The sequence below is a fragment of the Gadus macrocephalus genome, chromosome 16 (assembly GCF_031168955.1).
Source record: "Gadus macrocephalus chromosome 16, ASM3116895v1".
In the NCBI taxonomy this organism is placed as follows: Eukaryota; Metazoa; Chordata; class Actinopteri; order Gadiformes; family Gadidae; genus Gadus; species Gadus macrocephalus.
Window position 1 is genome coordinate 788007 of NC_082397.1, and position 21759 is coordinate 809765.

Here is a 21759-nt window from a genome sequence, read left to right on the forward strand (position 1 = left end):
CGATGCAAACATACACAGCATCACCACCACTATCACAAAGCATCGGCTGCGATGGACAGGCCATGTCATATGGGTGCCCGATACTCGCCTCCCAAAGCAGATACTCTACTCCTAGCTTTCAATTGGCCACCGTGCACCTGGAGGCCAGAAAAACATCACAAGGACAACATTAGGACAAACCTCAAACTGCACTACACAGATCCACCTGGAGAAACGGCCTGAGAGGGAAGGTGCCACTTTCTATGAGGACCAACTTCGACAGGCGGCAAAACTCAAGCAGCAGCAAAGGAAGGAGGGGTTCACCACAAAACAGAACCCCCCAATCCCTCCCCCTTGCACCTCACATCCATGCCCACACTGCAGTAGAGCATGTGGCTCCAGAATTGGCCTCTTTGGTATAGTCCATGCTGAGACCGAGGAGCTGCATGACCAACGCTTAGATGAAGTGTTGAAGGTCATCAAGGCGGTGGGGCTCAAGCTCAAGCGATTCTTAGGCATGGTGAATTATTTAGCCAAGTTCATCCCAGAGCTATCAACAGTGGCCCATCCACTGTATGAGCTACTGAGGGGAGATACAGAGTGGACGTGGGGTGCTGCACACTGTGAAGCTTTCAGAAATCTAAAGAATGCATTAGCCACTGCCCCGGTACTTACCTTCTATGATGCCAACAAGCCCACCATCGTGTCAGCAGATGCCAGCAGCTACGGGCTGGGGGGCGTCCTGCTCCAGCAGCATAGAGAGAGCTGGAAACCTGTGGACTACTGCTCCAGACGATTGAGTGATGTGGAGAAACGGTACGCCCAGATCGGGAAGGAGTGCCTTGCCAGCGTTTGGGCCTGTGAACGCTTCGACAAGTACCTGTATGGACCGGACAGTTTTAGACTGGTGGCCGATCACAAACCACTGGTACCCCTCATGAACAGCAAGGATCTGGACTGCGTGCCAATAAGGTGCCAGAGGCTGCTGATGAGACTGATGCGGTTCAACGCCACTGCAGAGCATGCACCTGGTAAGACATTAGCAGTGGCAGATGCACTGTCTAGGGGCCCAGAGCAGTGTCAGGGGGATGGGGTCTGTCATGAGGAGGTAGCAGCACACATTGAGGCTGTTATGGACCAGGTCCCAGCCACACCAATGATAGGCAGCTCCAGTGCCCAGTGAGCTCCCATCCAGGCCATCGCAGAAAATTGCTATAGATCTGCGCGAGTACAAGAAGCACAACTACTTAGTAGTGTCAGATTATTACTCCAGATATCTAGACATTTTGAATCTGCCTACAATTCCTACCCAATTACAATTTACTATTTACAATTTACACCATGTTGTACCTAAGATGAAAGCCACATTTGCACGTTTCGGTATCCCCGAAGTGATAGTGAATGATAATGGGCCCCAGCTAGCTTCAGCAGAGATGAGGGAGTTCAGTGAAGACTATGATTTTGTACATATCACATCAAGCCCTAGCTACCCCTAGAGTAACGGGCAGGAAGAGAGGGCAGTTCAGATAGCTAAGTCTATATTGGGACAGAAAGACCCCCTCCTGGCACTAATCACATACAGAGCCACACCCACCTTGTCGACAGGAATCAGTCCAGCAGAACTGTTGATGGGCAGGAAAATTAGGACCACCTTGCCCATCTTGCAGGACAATCTGGGACCTAACTGGTCCAACGAGGACGGGATCAGGAAGGCTGACGCTGCAGCCAAGCAGCGGCAGGCCTATTTCTACAACCGCAGCAATGGAGTCAAGGTCCTACCACCCCTGAGCCCGGGGGACTCCACACTAATGAAACTGGATGGACAGAAACAGCGGACAACGCCTGCCGTTGTTCATAGCTCTAGCTCCACTCCAAGGTCCTATAGCGTGGAGACCGCACAAGGTGAGCGCTACAGGAGGAACAGACGCCACCTGCAGTCTCCGCCTGTCAGTGAGAGTTCTGACCAGGTGACTCCAGAGGTCACGGATACTGACAGTGGGGACACACAGGGTGCGGGGTCACAATAAACTCCCACACGACCACAAGGGACTGAGATCGTCACTCGTTCTGGCAGAGTGAGCAAGCCTCCGGTCAAACTGAAGTGGTGAACAGGGACTGTGGGGCTGTTTTGGGGGAAAGACTCAGGGTCAAGAGACTTTGCAGTATGGACTTTTGGGGAGAGAAAAAAGAAAAGAAAAAGAAAGGGAAATGTTTGAGCAATGAATGATTTGTTTGATTAATGAATGATTTTTGTTGCAGAAAAATTCACTTTCATTATTTCTGATTTACATTAACAGAAAATGCACTTTTGCTATTTCTGATTTACATTAATAGGAAATTGTTTATTGTTTATTGTTTATTGTGGATCCCCATTAGTTGTCGCAGAAGTGGCAGACTAGTCTTCCTGGGGTCCAATTAAAATCAGAACATACAAACAATTAATCATCACTCAAATACAGTAAAAGTAGTGACAAAACTACAAATACATAGCAACAGTCAAACAAACAAACATAATTCATTGAGCGCCAAGCCAAGTCAGAGTCCCGAGTTCATATTTAACATAAATAAAAATAGGATTTAATTTGCCTCTTGAATTCCCTCTTCACAGGTATAACACGAATGTGCGAAGGGAGTATATTCCACAAAGAAATGGACCTATAGAAGGATGTCCTCCTCATTGCATTACTCCTACAGTGTGGGAGCACAACTAGCCCTGCTGTTGCAGATCTAGTACCGTATGAATGAGCATCAGAGCAAAAAACTATTTCATTAAAAAGAGCTCTAGGAACATGAGTGGAAATTACATTCTTAATAAATATCAAGGACCTAATGGATAACCTAACAAGAGCTTTAGGCCACTTGAGATCAGAATGCATCTGATCTACATTTGATCTGTAAGATCTATCAAGGGCAAGTCTAGCAGCCCGGTTTTGTACAGTTTGTAGTTTGCTTAGGTCAGTCTTAGAGGCAGAGGCCCAAATAACAGAACAATAGTCGAGATGGCATAATACTAATGTTTGAACAACCTGTCTCCGTAAAGTAGCTGGTAAGTAGGTGGCACATTTCCGGACCGTAGCAATGCTCCTACTCATCTTGGCAACTATCTGCCTAACATGATCAGTCCAGGACAGAGTGTTACAAATAGAAAGTCCCAGAAGCTTTAACTTGCTCTCCTGCTTGACTGGCTGACTAGAAATCTGCAGATCAAGCATAGGCTGACTGGCTACATTATGCCGAGATCCAAAGACAATGCTGACAGTTTTTGATAGATTTAAAACAAGTCTATTTGCAGTAACCCAATTGACCACTGCTTTCAGATCTTGTGACAGAACGGACTTAAGTTTACAGCATGAAGATGCAGAATAGTACAGTGTAGAATCGTCAGCGTATAAAACCAAAGTGGATTCTTGAATAACAAGCGGGAGATCATTCGTAAAAATTGAAAATAAGAGCGGACCCAAACAACTTCCTTGCGGCACACCACAGTCTATGTTAATGCTGTTGGACAGAGTACCATTCAAGAAAACCTGTTGAGTTCTGAAAGATAAATAATTTTCAAACCAAGAGATTGCCATAGGTCCAAAACCATAATGCGTGAGTTTTTCAATCAACAACTTATGGTCAATTAGGTCAAATGCAGCGCTGAAGTCCAACATGACAGCACCAGATAACAATGAATTGTCAATCCCCCTTAACCAATCGTCAGTCATTTTTACCAAGGCTGTGCAGGTGGAATGACCCTCTCTGTAGGCATGTTGTGCATTACTTATCAAATCATTCTTAGACATATAATCATGAATTTGGTTACATACAATCCTTTCTAAAATTTTACTCAAAACAGGTAGGATTGTTATAGGTCTACAGTTAGGACCACTGAATGTTGATTTGGTATCTTTTGGTATGGGAATAATTTTTCCTTCTTTCCAGATTTTAGGACAGGTTCCATTAGATAGACAGGAATTAAATATGTGACATACAGGAAGAGCTATATAATCAACAGCTATTCTGAGTAATTTACCATCAATACAATCTATACCAGCAGAGTCTTTAGAAATGGATCGTAACAATTTTTCAACCTCCTTGATTTCAACCGAATTGAACTCAAAAGTACACTGTTTGCCTTTCATTATGAGATCATCAATGAGCAGACACGATTTGTTCTTTACATTTGTACAAAAGCCCCCCCTCAAATTTTCTCCAAACTTTTTCCACAAAATACTTATTTAGGTAATTTGACATATCCTTAGGCTTAGAAATAAATACACCATAATCAGTTTCAATGAAGGATGCAGAAGCATTAGTACTCCGACCGATAATATCATTCATCACTTTCCATAATTTCTTACTGTCATGTTGGGCTCTATCAATCCTTTGCTGATACAATTCTCTCTTTTTTTCTCTGTTCACCTTCGTAACTAGATTCCGTATTTTACAATATGCACTTTTATCATTGACTGAACCAGAGGCAATAAAGCATATTTTTAGCTCATTTCTTTGTTTCATTAAGTTCTTTAACTCCTCATCAATCCAGGGAGCTCCATTAGGCTTGACAGTGAATTTCTTAAGTGGTGCATGTTTGTTTACAATGGGTACGAACAAATCCATAAAAATATTTAACGATTTTTCAGCATCAGGTTCAACACAGACTTTAGACCATTGAGCATACTTGACATCTTCTAAGAAAGCATTGTTGCTGAAATTCTTATATGACCTAGCACAGATTATCTTTGACTTTGCTTTTGGAATCTTTGACTTTCTGGACACAGCAACCAGGTCATGGTCACTGAAGCCAACTAACAATGACATTACCTTGGAACACCTGTCAGGCACATTTGTATAAATATGATCTATACAGGAGGATGATTGAGCTCCATCTCAAAATGCACTTGTTCAGAAAAGACAAGACAGTAGGAATGTTATGTTTTGTTACAGTATGAATAGAGATGGTAATTTTTATTAGACAACATTAAGGTCTGATGGTTGTATACAGTCACGTTTCAATAAGAAATATTGTTCACATACAGAAGTGTTAATTGTTTACTTGACGCTAGAAGTTCATGTGAATTGATAAGGGCAACATCTTTAAGGGGGGAGAGGTAATGACAGGTAGTGACCACTGGCGGTCAGTGTCATAGCCTAGGGCATTGTTCTGTGCCAAGTAGAAGAAGAAGGATACACATTAATGCATTGCGTTGTTCCGTTTGGCAGTTCTGGATTAAACCGAACACTGAGAAGAACTCACATGTAGTCGTGTCCAAATATATATGCCTGTTAGTAGTTAGCTACAGACATTACAATAACTACTTCATATACTACACAATAACTACTTCATATAGTTTATATTAACTACTTCATATAGTATATATCAACTGCTTCATGAAGTACATGATAACTACTTTATATAGTACATAATAACCACTTCATATAGTCCATATTGAATACTTGATATAGTCCATAATAACTAATTCATATTTTAATTAACTACTTAATTTAGTACATAATATCTACTTCATATATTGAATAATAACTACTTCATGTAGTACATTTTAACTACTTCATATAGTACAAAATAACTACTTCATATATTTGATAATGACTACTTCATATAGTACATATTAACTACTTCATATAGTACACACTAACTACTTTGTATATTTGATAATGACTACTTCATATAGTACATATTAACTACTTCATATAGTCCTAATTACTTCATATATTTTTGATTAACTACTTCTTGTCGTACATGCTGACTACTTCAGTCAATCTGGAGATGTGTTCAATAGAAGGCACATTTGGTGAACGAGGAACGAGGAAGAGGAGGGTTCCACAGAGAGGTGGGGCTGTAAACGAGGAAGAGGAGGGTTCCACAGAAAGGTGGGGCTGTAAACGAGGAAGAGGAGGGTTCCACAGAGAGGTGGGGCTGTAAACGAGGAAGAGGAGGGTTCCACAGAGAGGTGGGGCTGTAAACGAGGAAGAGGAGGGTTCCACAGAGAGGTGGGGTCTGTAAACGAGAAAGAGGAGGGTTCCACAGAGAGGTGGGGACTGTAAACGAGGAAGAGGAGGGTTCCACAGAGAGGTGGGGTCTGTAAACGAGGAAGAGGAGGGTTCCACAGAGAGGTGGGGACTGTAAACGAGGAAGAGGAGGGTTCCACAGACAGAGCCCTGGGGAACGCCTCCATTGCATATACATCTTTATAAGTTCAATATGAACAAGTCATTATTTACACCAAATATTTTTTCAGCACTATCAGATTCATTATAATTGTTGGGAATTGTCATAATTGTTAGAATTTAGAAAGACAAGGATCAAATAGAGCAATATTTCATCCTTGATGTTCCCCAGGCGTGAGATGTAGGTCATACTGTTTTATCACAACCAGCCACCAATGTGCACGTGTAAATTAATAGCCTGTTCCATTTGGTCCTTTGTTGATGATGTCAGAGGTCCTGCTCCCATGGTTCCTGGGGCTGAGAGAAGCTTTATAGGAGCAAAGGAGAGCCTTAGCTCAGTCTGATGGACTGGAGGTCCTGGTTAGACCAGAGGCCACAATGTCTGCTACATCTGTGAGATGTGAGGTCATGTTCTAGGCTCAGAGAGGGAGTGGTAAGTGTGTGGCGGTCAGGTGTGGGGATCACACCAAATGTTCTGATGGAAAGTGTCTTCAGAAATAAGATATGGGTCTTGTTTGTAACTTGAAGTGATCGATGTAGGTATATTCTTCTAAAAGACAACAAGGCGAATAACATTCCTAAAAAAGGAACGAATGCTCAATAATCTCCTGTGATGAACTTCTTCTGAGAGTGAAAAGTATCATGGTCAATTCAAGCCAGATTCCATATTTCATACTGACTGCCTACCTGGACATGGGCTATCTGAAGTACTTATATTTTGTGATTGTTTTGATTCTGTACATTGTGATTGTGGTTGCAAATGCTTTTCTCATTGTAACTATTTGCATGAAAAGGAGCCTACATGAGCCTATGTATGTGTTTCTGTGTAGCCTGTTGGTTAATGAACTGTATGGTAGTGCTGGTCTATTTCCATTCCTCCTGCTGCAGATCACCTCAGACACTCACACCATATCTAGATCCATATGTTTCCTTCAGATCTACTGCTTGTACACCTATGCCACTGTGGAGTTTAGTAACCTGGCTGTGATGTCCTATGATAGGTACCTTGCTATCTGCTGTCCTCTGCATTATAAGGCTCGGCTGACCTCTAACAAGGTGGCTCTGTTGATCGCTCTCGTATGGCTGTACTCTCTTATCAAGTTCCTAGTTTCTACTTTTCTGACTTTCCGTTTAAAACTCTGTGGGAATGTCGTAGACCGGATGTACTGTCAAATCTACTATGTGACCAAACTCGCGTGTTCTGATACCACGGTAAACAATGTCTGGGGACTTTTTGCATCATTTGTGACCATTGGGGTTCCATTGATCCCCATCGTGTTCTCCTACACCAAGATCCTGAGGGTTTGTGTCAATGGTTCTAAAGAGACCAGACAGAAAGCAGTCAGTACCTGCACCCCCCACATCGCCTCCTTACTGATCTTCACCTTTGGTTGTGGATTTGAAACATTTCAGAGTAGATATAATATGACCGGTGTTCCCAGGATATTGCGTATTGTTTTATCGCTGTACTTTGTAACAATCCAAGGACTCTTCAACCCTATCATTTATGGACTGAGGTTATCTAAAATAAGACAGATTTGCAGAAATTTGTTTTTCTGTAAGAAGATATAGATATCACTTTTTGATGTCTTCATATATATTCGATGTATAATACCTAATGTGAATCCTACATAATTGTGTAGGATAGGTCATTCTTTACTTTTATTCTTTGCAAATAGTCGCGCATAACTTTATGTCTATGATTTCCCCTTAAAAGGTGTAGTAGGTTCGATTTAAGAGTTTTAAAGAGAATGTGATAGACAGGCAAGATGAAGAGATGCCTTGATTGTCAAAAATGGATCATTCTAAAATCGTAATGGTCTCATACAGAGGCCTTTGTGGTCAACTAGGAACAGATGTACACACTTTCACCCACTAAGAGCTAATGGACGGCAATGGCATTCCTTAAATAGTCACGCTCAAATTGTATCATTTGCATCTGAACTGCAACAACTTTAACCATGCATTAATAAAATAAATACAATATTGTTCATGTTGTCTTATATTTGCCCTTCTTCCCCAGTAAACCAGAGGTTTCCACAGCTGTAGAGACAAGTCAAACATACTAAAGATCCACTTCAACGAGTACTGACCCTTCTGTGGTCACTGGTTTAGAAACACAAACCATGATGTAAGCTTGGATCTAGTTGCCCGGAACCAAAACTATTCCCTGGTTTGTTTTTAAGAACTTCAAAATCCTGATTTGCAATTTTGGAAATGGGACATAATTGCATAAACGTGTTTCATTCTTATTAATCATCATCATCATCCTTTTATTATTAGACTCAAGGTCCATTTAAAAACATACAATACAATAAATAGACAACACACACATAAATAAGAATAAAAACATAAGTATTATGTATTATATATTAATAAAGGTTGAACTGACCACAACACTTTTTTAAGTATTCCTCTGATCAACAAATTAATCTCTTTCAAGCTTGGTGTGTCATTTAAAATGGCTTAGTGTTTCCACTGGCTTCATTTGCAATATCATATTGATAAAGGTTGAACTGAACACAAAACATTTTTGAAATATTCCTCTGGTTCATGCCCTAATACCATTCAAATCGCATGGTCATTCCCATGGACCTATAGTATGTTCAACACCAGGTCATGGATCTATAGTATGCTCAACACCAGGTCATGGACCTATAGTATGCTCAACACCAGGTCTGAAGTATTATGAGCCTCAGCATAGGCGTGGGCCTGGGGTTAGGGTTAATGTTAGGGTTAGTTGGTTAGGGTGAATAGAGTGTAGAAGAAATAATGTATTAATGAATGCCTTAGTTAACATGAACACCACTGCCTCAGTTGACATGTACACTAAGAGTATACATGAACACCATTAGTAAATTATTACTGGACCATTTGTTGATTGTTAGTGCTTGCTTCTTAACTGCATAATGTTATTTGATGGTTCAATCTACAATAAGTAACAAATGTAATGCACTGAATCATACGATTTGCATAATATGTCATCAAAGATTTAGGAAACGTGCATAAATGGAAATACTGGCTTCTCTGACACCAACACTAAAGCCAGTAACTCCTCCTTTGAGTTTCTGCGCTCGGTCTGAACTCTTAGTTGTGGCCTGTGTGTAATGATCCACTATTCTCAGAGTCACCCTGTGTGTAATGATCCACTATTCTCAGAGTCACCTGGGTTGCCAGATGTGATGCTATTTAGCAGACAAACACAGTGTGCTGCAGCCATGGAAGCAAGCAAACCAACCGGATCCACTGAGATCGGACCAGATTCGACGGATTCGACGACCTAAAAAGCCTCATCCTCTTTCTAATGCTCTGTGACCAATCCGTGCTGAAACACAAATCTTGGAGTTGCATTAGAAAGATGGAGACAACTCAGCGTCCAGAAGAGTTTCAACATTGATGCAACATGAGCTGGTTTATAATACACAAACAATAAATGAATGAGTAATGTATATGAGCTGATAGACTTACAGTGTAGGACTCTCAAAGATGTGCTCTACTTCGCTTAGCGCCCATGGTTGGCAAATGGAAAGCTTTTTTTTTCACATTGTGCACCAATATCTTGTAGCATTGGATGATTTGGATAAAAATAAGCCTGTTGAAATTTCTGTCATTTCTCCAATCAACTTTTTTTTATAATCGCTGTGTATCACTGATGATCCACTGGTGATAGGTCAGCAATTTGCTGTAAATAGGTAAACTAACAACTAATCAAAAGTCAGAATTCAAAATGGGTGAAAATCTGGTCCGGGCGTAAAGGGGGTTGAACAGCTAACTGCTGTAGGCCCATTTCAACTCCTTTCCCTTTGGGACTTCATGAGGAGCGTAAGCACGACAGAACAACTCCCTCACAGGGGAGCAGAAGTGTGGATCCACACCTCCAATGAGACGGACACAGGCTGATCTACACATCCACAGCCTTCCATGAGAGAGTTCTGGAGGACGAGAGGAGACCTCGCCCCACTGCAGGTAGACGGGGTCTGTGTGGAGAGGGTCTCCTGCTTCAAGTTTCTGGGGGTGCAGGTCAGTAAGGACCTCACCTGGCAAACCAACACGGCTGCGGTGGTCGGGAAGGCTCAGCAGAGGCTATATTTTCTAAGACTGCTGAGAAAATGCCAGGTGGGGACAAAGCTGCTGCAGAGCTTCTACCACTCTGCTGTCTAAAGTGTACTGATGTTTGGCATTACGGTGTGGTACGCAAACTGCCCAGCCAGAGACAGGAAAACCCTGCAGGGGGATATTAAGACAGCAGGAAAAATCATCGGCTGCCCCCTGCCCTCCATGGAGGACATTGCAACCTCCCAGGGGCTGAATAGGCCATCACACCCCGGAAATGGCCTCTTCCAACTCCTCCCTTCCGGTAGGAGATACAGGTCCCTTGGGAGCCGGACAAACAGGCTGAGGAATACCTGCTACCCCTGGGCAATTCGTCTACTAAACGCCTGACCCCCCCCCCTCTGGACATCTGCATATTTATTGTGCCTATTGCTGTTGTTTGTGTTTGCATTTTGCTTTTTGCACTGCTTTATTTTGCACTGTGGGTGGTGAACAATTGCACAAGTGCACAATGCACAATGACAATAAAGTCTGAAATCTGAAATCTTCACCGATCCAACAGCCAATACGCCCAGAAGCTGGTCAGAGACCTCTGTGCTTGCATTCAAATGGAAGAAACACACATTTAATTGATATTCTTTCAATAAACTTTTTCACATTTTATTGAACCGTTATACTATCAACCTTAAATCAGCAACATAGGGAGATTAAAAAGATAATCAGAATGATGAATGGCTTTGTAAAGAGGCAGGCTAGCTTATGTGCATCATATTAAGTAACGTCTGATCTAACCCTAGCCCTGAACATAACCCTGCCACCAGGACTCGACTCCTATTAACCCTTACTCTACTAAACTTATCCCCGTTCAAAACCCCTACTGACCCTGAACCAGAACCCTGTCTTAACCAGAGGGCTAGGGAGTCATGTAATGTGGCCTGTGAAGCACTTGAAGACTGAAACTGTGATTAAGGAAAATATTTAGGAAATTGACTTAACCTTATAATAAGTGTTTTAAGAGGTCACACTTACAATCGTTATGTAAGGGAACAATAAACAATGATCTCCTTGGCTTTACTTATTGCAGACAACAACATTTCTACACATCTGTCTTATTTTAGATAACCTGAGTCCATAAATGATAGGGTTAAAGAGTGGTTGGATGGTGAGAAAGTACAGTGATAAAACTATGCGCATTATCCCGGGAATGCCGCTCATATTGAATCTACTCTGAAGTATTTCAAAACAACACCCAAAAGAGAAATTGATCAGGGAGGCGATGTGGGGGATGCAGGTACTGACTGCTTTCTGTCTGGTCTCTTTAGAACCATTAAAACAAACCCTGAGGATCTTGGTGTAGGAGAACAGGATGGGGATCAATGGAACAAAAACAGTCAGAAATATTACAAAAAGTCCATAGAAATTGTTAACTGTGGTATCAAAACACGCCAGTTTGGTCACATAGTAGTTTTGACAGTATAGCCGGTCCATAACATTCCCACAGAGTTTTAGACGGAGATTCAGACAAAGAATTATTAGGAACTCGATAAAAGAGTACAGCCATACGAGAGCGATCAACAGAGCCACCTTTTTAGAGGTCAGCCGAGCCTTATAATGCAGAGGACAGCAGATAGCAAGGTACCTATCATAGGACATCACAGCCAGGTTACACAACTCCACAGTTGCATAGGTGTACAAGCAGTAGATCTGTAGGAAACACATGGATCTAGATATGGTGTGACTGTCTGAGGTGATCTGCAGCAGGAGGAATGGAAATAGACCAGCACTACCATACAGCTGATTAACCAACAGGCTACACAGAAACACATACATAGGCTCATGTAGGCTCCTCTTCATGCAAATAGTTACAATGAGCAAAGCATTCGCAACCACAATCACAATGTACAGCATCAAAACAATCACAAAATATAAGTACTTCAGATAGCCCATGTCCAGGTAGGCAGTCAGTATGAAATATGGAATATGGCTTGAATTGACCATGATAACTTTCAATCTCAGACGAAGTTTATCACAGGAGATTGGCATCCACACACTTACCACTCCACCTCTGAGCCTAGAACATGACCAACACATCTTTAAAACTGTTTCAAATGAAAGAGGGAAGATGTAGCAGACATTGTGGCCTCTGGTTTAACCAGGACCTCCAGTCCGTCAGACTGAGCTAAGGCTCTCCTCTGGTCCTATAAAGCTTCTCTCAACACCGAGAACCATGGGAGCAGGTCCTCTGACATCATCAACCAGGGAACAAATGGAACCTGAGACATTTTTTTACACGTACACATTGGTGCTTAACTTCTTTATTTGCGGTTTTCAGCTGTGAAAACCACTGGTTTACTAGGAGATATGGGCAAATATAAGACAACATTAACAATATTGTATTTCTTTTATTTATGCATGGTTAAAGATGTTGTAGTTCAGATTCAATTTGTGTGTGATTTGTTAAGGAATGCCATAGCCGTCCATTAGCTATAAGTGGGTGAAAGTGTGAACATCTGTTCCTAGTTGACCACAAAGCCCTCTGTATGAGACCATTACGAATTAAGACTGATCCTGGCTCATTCCTGACTCATTTCTGACTAATCAGGGCATCTCTTTCCTGATTGGCTAGAGGAATTCTTCTTGACAATGTATGACATTATCTTTATGACTCTTAAATCAAATCCTGTTACAACTTTTAAGGAAAAATCATGGACATAAAGACACATCAGAAGACACTTTCCATCAGAACATTTAGTGTGATCCCCATACCTGACCTCCATACACTTACTCTTCCTCTCTGCGCCTAGAACATGACCTCACATCTTCAAAACTGTTACAAATGACAGAGGGAAGATGAAGCAGACATTGTGGGCTCTTCTTCAACCAGGACCTTCAGTCCGTCAGACACCTGAGACATCTTTTACACGTACACATTGGTGCATAACTTCTTTATTAACTTCAGAGTCACAGCTATTACTTTTAAAACAGATTTTTAAACCAGCTGTATTTAAGTCTTATACTTAATTCTTAGTTGTAATTATTATTTCATGATAAATATAGTGTTAAGGGACGGACAGGACGAGGGGACCCAAACGCTGGACACAGGGAGGCAGAGACGGAGTGAAAGGAAGTGGGATTTATTGGGACAAGGGGTAGACGACAAGCTGGTGCTAGGCAAGCGGTAGAAAGGCAGGCGAGGGTTCGGTAACAGGGAGTCAGTCAGGCTCAATAATCAATATACTTATCTTAACTACTTCATATGGTACATAATACCTATATCATAGCGTTTATTGTAACTGATTAATATAGTGCATATTAATTACTTAATCAGTACATAATAGCTATATAACTACAAAAATAAAATATAGAACTATACTTTGTGCAACCACTTCTCCCAACATCCCAAAAGATTGTCTGCCTCACTACCTTCCTGGCTGGATTACCGCGTCCACTGGGACCTCCTCCATGCGGTCAGAAAAAGAAACAGAGAAAACTCCAATGAACGGCCAGAAAGACCAGAATGGCGGAAGAAGGGAAACTGAGAGAAGAAAAGATATACCTTCTTTTGGAAGGGCAGGCCTGCTGATGAACCAAGGATACACGGGGCTGGCTTTGCCATCAAAAACAACCTGGTAAGTCAACTCAATGAACTGCCCCAGGGCATCAGCGAGCGCCTTATGACAATCCGGCTAAAGCTGGAAAGCAACCGGATGGCCACTGTCGTGAGTGCATATGCTCCCACTCTGGACTCACAAGATGACATCAAAGAAGCCTTCTATGCCAGCCTAGGTAACATCTTGCCAGCCATCCCAAAAGAAGACAAAATCATCCTCCTTGGGGACTTCAATGCCAGAGTGGGTCGGTATTCTACAACATGGAGTGGCACCATGGGAAAAGAGGGGGTAGGGAATATCAACTCCATGCACCCTCGATCCAAGCATTGGCATCTAATCAACTACGTTATTGTCTGAGCCAGGGACAGACGTGATGTGCATCTCACAAGAGCAATGACCAGTACGGATGGATGTTGGACTGACCATCGTCTCATCCGTTCTTCCATGGCCATCAGACTAATGGCCAAAAGAAGAGGGAGGAAAAGCATTGCCGTCCCACCATAAACATCAAGGATCTTCAAACACCTGACACTCAAGAGCTCCTCCAAGCTGCTTTATTTGATAGCCCACCACCTGTGTACCCTGACGACATCGAAGTACATTGGAACCTGCTGAAATCCACCATCCTGACCACTGGACAGGCAGTGCTGGGTCTTAAATCTAAGAGGCACAAGGACTGGTTTGATGACAATGACCAGAAAATCGAACATCTTATTTCCAAAAAACGGCACGCGATTTGTGCATGGCAGAAGGACATCACTTGCCAAACCAAAAGGAAAGCTCACTCAACCGCTACGGCCATTGTTCAGGGCAGAATAAGGGAACTCAGAAATAAGTGGTTGACAGAAGAAGCACAAGAAATCCAACATCTGGCAGACAAAGGAGACTACAGGGGTTTCTTCAATGCCACCAAAGCAATATATGGACCCAGCGACCGGTCGAAAGACAGAATGAACATCTTGAAAACAGAGGAGGAGGTCAAGGCACGCTGGAAGGGACACTTCGAGGATCTGTTAAACCAGAGAACAACAGTTGAGGAGGAGGTCCTTAACAGTGTCCCACAATACCCAGGGAAGGAAGGCTGATCCACAGAGTCCGCTGGAGGTCTGCGATGCCATCTCAGCGATGCACAACAACTTTTTGTTGTGCGATGCATGCGACGCGCATGCTGTTAACCCTGTAGAACTATTTGTGCAACTTCCGTTGCAAAAACTGTTTTCGCTTTCGTAATATTTGTCTTGCTCTCGTTCTCGTTCTGTCTTTCGTAGCCTACCACTCTCAGTTCCACTTTTGCGCGCTACCTGAGGCTTTTCCGGCCTCCAGCGTTTCCTGCTGGAGCCCGCCACTTAAAGGTGGAGGGGCGCGGACCGGTCATAGAGCCCGTAGAGTTAAAGTCGGTGGACTGTAACCTGTAAAATCCATAGATTTAGGAGGTCCCCTAGTGGCCGTTAGCTGTAAAAATCCATAGATTAGCCGCACCGTTATATAAGCCGCAGACTTGAAAAATGGGGGAAAAGGCGCGGCTTATAGTCCGAAAATTACGGTACCTCATATAGTTCATAATAAATACTTCATAAAGTACATAATAACTACTTCATATAGTACACAATAACTACTTCATATAGTACACAATAACTACTTCATATAGTTTATATTGACTGCTTCATATAGTACATATTAACTTCTTCATATCAACTGCTTCATGAAGTACATGACGATAACTTTATATAGTACATAATAAACACTTCATATAGAACATGTTGAATACTTGATACAGTCCATAATAACTACTTCATATAGTTGAATGAAGTACTTCCTGTAGTACATAATGTCTACTTCATATATTTGATAATAACAACTTAATGTAGTACATATTAACGACTTCATATAGTAAATATTAACTACTTCAAATATTTGATAATGACCACTTCATATAGTATAGATAAATTACTTCATATAGTACATAATAACTACTTCATATATTTGATAATGACTACTTCATATAGTACATATTAACTACTTCATATAGTACATATTAACTACTTCATATAGTACACACTAACTACTTCATTTATTTTTTAATAACTTTTTGTCAATCTGGAGATGTGTTTAATAGAGGTGGGGTCTGTAAACGAGGAAGAGGAGGGTTCCACAGAGAGGTGGGGCTGTAAACGAGGAAGAGGAGGGTTCCAAGGAGAGGTGGGGTCTGTAAACGAGGAAGAGGAGGGTTCCACAGAGAGGTGGGGGCTGTAAACGCGGAAGAGGAGGGTTCCACAGAGAGGTGGGGTCTGTAAACGAGGAAGAGGAGGGTTCCCCAGAGAGGTGGGGTCTGTAAACGAGGAAGAGGAGGGTTCCACAGAGAGGTGGGGTCTGTAAACGAGGAAGAGGAGGGTTCCACAGAGAGGTGGGGCTGTAAACGAGGAAGAGGAGGGTTCCAAGGAGAGGTGGGGCTGTAAACGAGGAAGAGGAGGGTTCCACAGAGAGGTGGGGCTGTAAACGAGGAAGAGGAGGGTTCCACAGAGAGGTGGGGTCTGTAAACGAGGAAGAGGAGGGTTCCACAGAGAGGTGGGGCTGTAAACGAGGAAGAGGAGGGTTCCACAGAGAGGTGGGGTCTGTAAACGAGGAAGAGGAGGGTTCCACAGAGAGGTGGGGTCTGTAAACGAGGAAGAGGAGGGTTCCACAGAGATGTGGGGTCTGTAAACGAGGAAGAGGAGGGTTCCACAGAGAGGTGGGGTCTGTAAACGAGGAAGAGGAGGGTTCCACAGAGAGGTGGGGGCTGTAAACGAGGAAGAGGAGGGTTCCACAGAGAGGTGGGGTCTGTAAACGAGGAAGAGGAGGGTTCCACAGAGAGGTGGGGTCTGTAAACGAGAAAGAGGAGGGTTCCACAGAGAGGTGGGGGCTGTAAACGAGGAAGAGGAGGGTTCCACAGAGAGGTGGGGTCTGTAAACGAGGAAGAGGAGGGTTCCACAGAGAGGTGGGGTCTGTAAACGAGGAAGAGGAGGGTTCCACAGAGAGGTGGGGCTGTAAACGAGGAAGAGGAGGGTTCCAAGGAGAGGTGGGGCTGTAAACGAGGAAGAGGAGGGTTCCACAGAGAGGTGGGGCTGTAAACGAGGAAGAGGAGGGTTCCACAGAGAGGTGGGGTCTGTAAACGAGGAAGAGGAGGGTTCCACAGAGAGGTGGGGCTGTAAACGAGGAAGAGGAGGGTTCCACAGAGAGGTGGGGTCTGTAAACGAGGAAGAGGAGGGTTCCACAGAGAGGTGGGGTCTGTAAACGAGGAAGAGGAGGGTTCCACAGAGATGTGGGGTCTGTAAACGAGGAAGAGGAGGGTTCCACAGAGAGGTGGGGTCTGTAAACGAGGAAGAGGAGGGTTCCACAGAGAGGTGGGGGCTGTAAACGAGGAAGAGGAGGGTTCCACAGAGAGGTGGGGTCTGTAAACGAGGAAGAGGAGGGTTCCACAGAGAGGTGGGGTCTGTAAACGAGAAAGAGGAGGGTTCCACAGAGAGGTGGGGGCTGTAAACGAGGAAGAGGAGGGTTCCACAGAGAGGTGGGGTCTGTAAACGAGGAAGAGGAGGGTTCCACAGAGATGTGGGGTCTGTAAACGAGGAAGAGGAGGGTTCCACAGAGAGGTGGGGTCTGTAAACGAGGAAGAGGAGGGTTCCACAGAGAGGTGGGGGCTGTAAACGAGGAAGAGGAGGGTTCCACAGAGAGGTGGGGTCTGTAAACGAGAAAGAGGAGGGTTCCACAGAGAGGTGGGGGCTGTAAACGAGGAAGAGGAGGGTTCCACAGAGAGGTGGGGTCTGTAAACGAGAAAGAGGAGGGTTCCACAGAGAGGTGGGGGCTGTAAACGAGGAAGAGGAGGGTTCCACAGAGAGGTGGGGTCTGTAAACGAGGAAGAGGAGGGTTCCACAGAGAGGTGGGGTCTGTAAACGAGGAAGAGGAGGGTTCCACAGAGAGGTGGGGCTGTAAACGAGGAAGAGGAGGGTTCCAAGGAGAGGTGGGGCTGTAAACGAGGAAGAGGAGGGTTCCACAGAGAGGTGGGGCTGTAAACGAGGAAGAGGAGGGTTCCACAGAGAGGTGGGGTCTGTAAACGAGGAAGAGGAGGGTTCCACAGAGAGGTGGGGCTGTAAACGAGGAAGAGGAGGGTTCCACAGAGAGGTGGGGTCTGTAAACGAGGAAGAGGAGGGTTCCACAGAGAGGTGGGGTCTGTAAACGAGGAAGAGGAGGGTTCCACAGAGATGTGGGGTCTGTAAACGAGGAAGAGGAGGGTTCCACAGAGAGGTGGGGTCTGTAAACGAGGAAGAGGAGGGTTCCACAGAGAGGTGGGGGCTGTAAACGAGGAAGAGGAGGGTTCCACAGAGAGGTGGGGTCTGTAAACGAGGAAGAGGAGGGTTCCACAGAGAGGTGGGGTCTGTAAACGAGAAAGAGGAGGGTTCCACAGAGAGGTGGGGGCTGTAAACGAGGAAGAGGAGGGTTCCACAGAGAGGTGGGGTCTGTAAACGAGGAAGAGGAGGGTTCCACAGAGATGTGGGGTCTGTAAACGAGGAAGAGGAGGGTTCCACAGAGAGGTGGGGTCTGTAAACGAGGAAGAGGAGGGTTCCACAGAGAGGTGGGGGCTGTAAACGAGGAAGAGGAGGGTTCCACAGAGAGGTGGGGTCTGTAAACGAGGAAGAGGAGGGTTCCACAGAGAGGTGGGGTCTGTAAACGAGAAAGAGGAGGGTTCCACAGAGAGGTGGGGGCTGTAAACGAGGAAGAGGAGGGTTCCACAGAGAGGTGGGGACTGTAAACGAGGAAGAGGAGGGTTCCACAGAGAGGTGGGGGCTGTAAACGAGGAAGAGGAGGGTTCCACAGAGAGGTGGGGTCTGTAAACGAGAAAGAGGAGGGTTCCACAGAGAGGTGGGGTCTGTAAACGAGAAAGAGGAGGGTTCCACAGAGAGGTGGGGTCTGTAAACGAGGAAGAGGAGGGTTCCACAGAGAGGTGGGGGCTGTAAACGAGGAAGAGGAGGGTTCCACAGAGAGGTGGGGTCTGTAAACGAGAAAGAGGAGGGTTCCACAGAGAGGTGGGGCTGTAAACGAGGAAGAGGAGGGTTCCACAGAGAGGTGGGTCTGTAAACGAGGAAGAGGAGGGTTCCACAGACAGAGCCCTGGGGAACGCCTCCATTGCATATACATCTTTATAAGTTCAATATGAACAAGTCATTATTTACACCAAATATTTTTTCAGCACTATCAGATTCATTATAATTGTTGGGAATTGTCATAATTGTTAGAATTTAGAAAGACAAGGATCAAATAGAGCAATATTTCATCCTTGATGTTCCCCAGGCGTGAGATGTAGGTCATACTGTTTTATCACAACCAGCCACCAATGTGCACGTGTAAATTAATAGCCTGTTCCATTTGGTCCTTTGTTGATGATGTCAGAGGTCCTGCTCCCATGGTTCCTGGGGCTGAGAGAAGCTTTATAGGAGCAAAGGAGAGCCTTAGCTCAGTCTGATGGACTGGAGGTCCTGGTTAGACCAGAGGCCACAATGTCTGCTACATCTGTGAGATGTGAGGTCATGTTCTAGGCTCAGAGAGGGAGTGGTAAGTGTGTGGCGGTCAGGTGTGGGGATCACACCAAATGTTCTGATGGAAAGTGTCTTCAGAAATAAGATATGGGTCTTGTTTGTAACTTGAAGTGATCGATGTAGGTATATTCTTCTAAAAGACAACAAGGCGAATAACATTCCTAAAAAAGGAACGAATGCTCAATAATCTCCTGTGATGAACTTCTTCTGAGAGTGAAAAGTATCATGGTCAATTCAAGCCAGATTCCATATTTCATACTGACTGCCTACCTGGACATGGGCTATCTGAAGTACTTATATTTTGTGATTGTTTTGATTCTGTACATTGTGATTGTGGTTGCAAATGCTTTTCTCATTGTAACTATTTGTATGAAAAGGAGCCTACATGAGCCTATGTATGTGTTTCTGTGTAGCCTGTTGGTTAATGAACTGTATGGTAGTGCTGGTCTATTTCCATTCCTCCTGCTGCAGATCACCTCAGACACTCACACCATATCTAGATCCATATGTTTCCTTCAGATCTACTGCTTGTACACCTATGCCACTGTGGAGTTTAGTAACCTGGCTGTGATGTCCTATGATAGGTACCTTGCTATCTGCTGTCCTCTGCATTATAAGGCTCGGCTGACCTCTAACAAGGTGGCTCTGTTGATCGCTCTCGTATGGCTGTACTCTCTTATCAAGTTCCTAGTTTCTACTTTTCTGACTTTCCGTTTAAAACTCTGTGGGAATGTCGTAGACCGGATGTACTGTCAAATCTACTATGTGACCAAACTCGCGTGTTCTGATACCACGGTAAACAATGTCTGGGGACTTTTTGCATCATTTGTGACCATTGGGGTTCCATTGATCCCCATCGTGTTCTCCTACACCAAGATCCTGAGGGTTTGTGTCAATGGTTCTAAAGAGACCAGACAGAAAGCAGTCAGTACCTGCACCCCCCACATCGCCTCCCTACTGATCTTCACCTTTGGGTGTGGATTTGAAATATTTCAGAGTAGATATAATATGGCCAGTGTTCCCAGGATATTGCGTATTGTTTTATCGCTGTACTTTGTAACAATCCAAGGACTCTTCAACCCTATAATTTATGGACTGAGGTTATCTAAAATAAGACAGATTTGCAGAAATTTGTTTTTCTGTAAGAAGATATAGATATCACTTTTTGATGTCTTCATATATATTCGATGTATAATACCTAATGTGAATCCTACATAATTGTGTAGGATAGGTCATTCTTTACTTTTATTCTTTGCAAATAGTCGCGCATAACTTTATGTCTATGATTTCCCCTTAAAAGGTGTAGTAGGTTCGATTTAAGAGTTTTAAAGAGAATGTGATAGACAGGCAAGATGAAGAGATGCCTTGATTGTCAAAAATGGATCATACTAAAATCGTAATGGTCTCATACAGAGGCCTTTGTGGTCAACTAGGAACAGATGTCCACACTTTCACCCACTAAGAGCTAATGGACGGCAATGGCATTCCTTAAATAGTCACGCTCAAATTGTATCATTTGCATCTGAACTACAACAACTTTAACCATGCATTAATAAAATAAATACAATATTGTTCATGTTGTCTTATATTTGCCCTTCTTCCCCAGTAAACCAGAGGTTTCCACAGCTGTAGAGACAAGTCAAACATACTAAAGATCCACTTCAACTAGTACTGACCCTTCTGTGGTCACTGGTTTAGAAACACAAACCATGATGTAAGCTTGGATCTAGTTGCCCGGAACCAAAACTATTCCCTGGTTTGTTTTTAAGAACTTCAAAATCCTGATTTGCAATTTTGGAAATGGGACATAATTGCATAAACGTGTTTCATTCTTATTAATCATCATCATCATCCTTTTATTATTAGACTCAAGGTCCATTTAAAAACATACAATACAATAAATAGACAACACACACATAAATAAGAATAAAAACATAAGTATTATGTATTATATATTAATAAAGGTTGAACTGACCACAACACTTTTTTAAGTATTCCTCTGATCAACAAATTAATCTCTTTCAAGCTTGGTGTGTCATTTAAAATGGCTTAGTGTTTCCACTGGCTTCATTTGCAATATCATATTGATAAAGGTTGAACTGAACACAAAACATTTTGAAATATTCCTCTGGTTCATGCTGCCCTAATACCATTCAAATCGCATGGTCATTCCCATGGACCTATAGTATGTTCAACACCAGGTCATGGACCTATAGCATGTTCAACACCAGGTCATGGATCTATAGTATGCTCAACACCAGGTCATGGACCTATAGTATGCTCAACACCAGGTCTGAAGTATTATGAGCCTCAGCATAGGCGTGGGCCTGGGGTTAGGGTTAATGTTAGGGTTAGTTGGTTAGGGTGAATAGAGT

General features: G+C 43.5%; 3 protein-coding genes across 3 annotated transcripts; 2 read left to right on the forward strand and 1 right to left on the reverse strand.

Annotated features, from left to right (window-relative positions):
- The first annotated feature begins 6780 nt into the window (after positions 1–6780).
- On the forward strand, positions 6781–7867 carry LOC132475282 (olfactory receptor 4E2-like). The gene has a single exon (XM_060076320.1). The coding sequence runs from the start codon at positions 6796–6798 to the stop codon at positions 7723–7725; it is 930 nt and encodes a 309-aa protein (XP_059932303.1). The 5' UTR covers positions 6781–6795; the 3' UTR covers positions 7726–7867.
- A 3015-nt stretch (positions 7868–10882) lies between these two features.
- LOC132475259 (olfactory receptor 4B13-like) lies at positions 10883–12349 on the reverse strand. The gene has a single exon (XM_060076291.1). The coding sequence runs from the start codon at positions 12295–12297 to the stop codon at positions 11278–11280; it is 1020 nt and encodes a 339-aa protein (XP_059932274.1). The 5' UTR covers positions 12298–12349; the 3' UTR covers positions 10883–11277.
- Positions 12350–19591: 7242 nt separating this feature from the next.
- LOC132475315 (olfactory receptor 4E2-like) lies at positions 19592–20651 on the forward strand. The gene has a single exon (XM_060076422.1). It carries the CDS (start codon positions 19610–19612, stop codon positions 20537–20539), a length of 930 nt encoding a protein of 309 aa, XP_059932405.1. The 5' UTR covers positions 19592–19609; the 3' UTR covers positions 20540–20651.
- Positions 20652–21759: the final 1108 nt, after the last annotated feature.

Coding starts and splice junctions, on each gene's coding strand:
- LOC132475282 (XM_060076320.1), top strand. CDS start 6,796: ATGGTCAATTCAAGCCAGATTCCATATTTCATACTGACTGCCTACCTG.
- LOC132475315 (XM_060076422.1), top strand. CDS start 19,610: ATGGTCAATTCAAGCCAGATTCCATATTTCATACTGACTGCCTACCTG.
- LOC132475259 (XM_060076291.1), bottom strand. CDS start 12,297: ATGTGTTGGTCATGTTCTAGGCTCAGAGGTGGAGTGGTAAGTGTGTGG.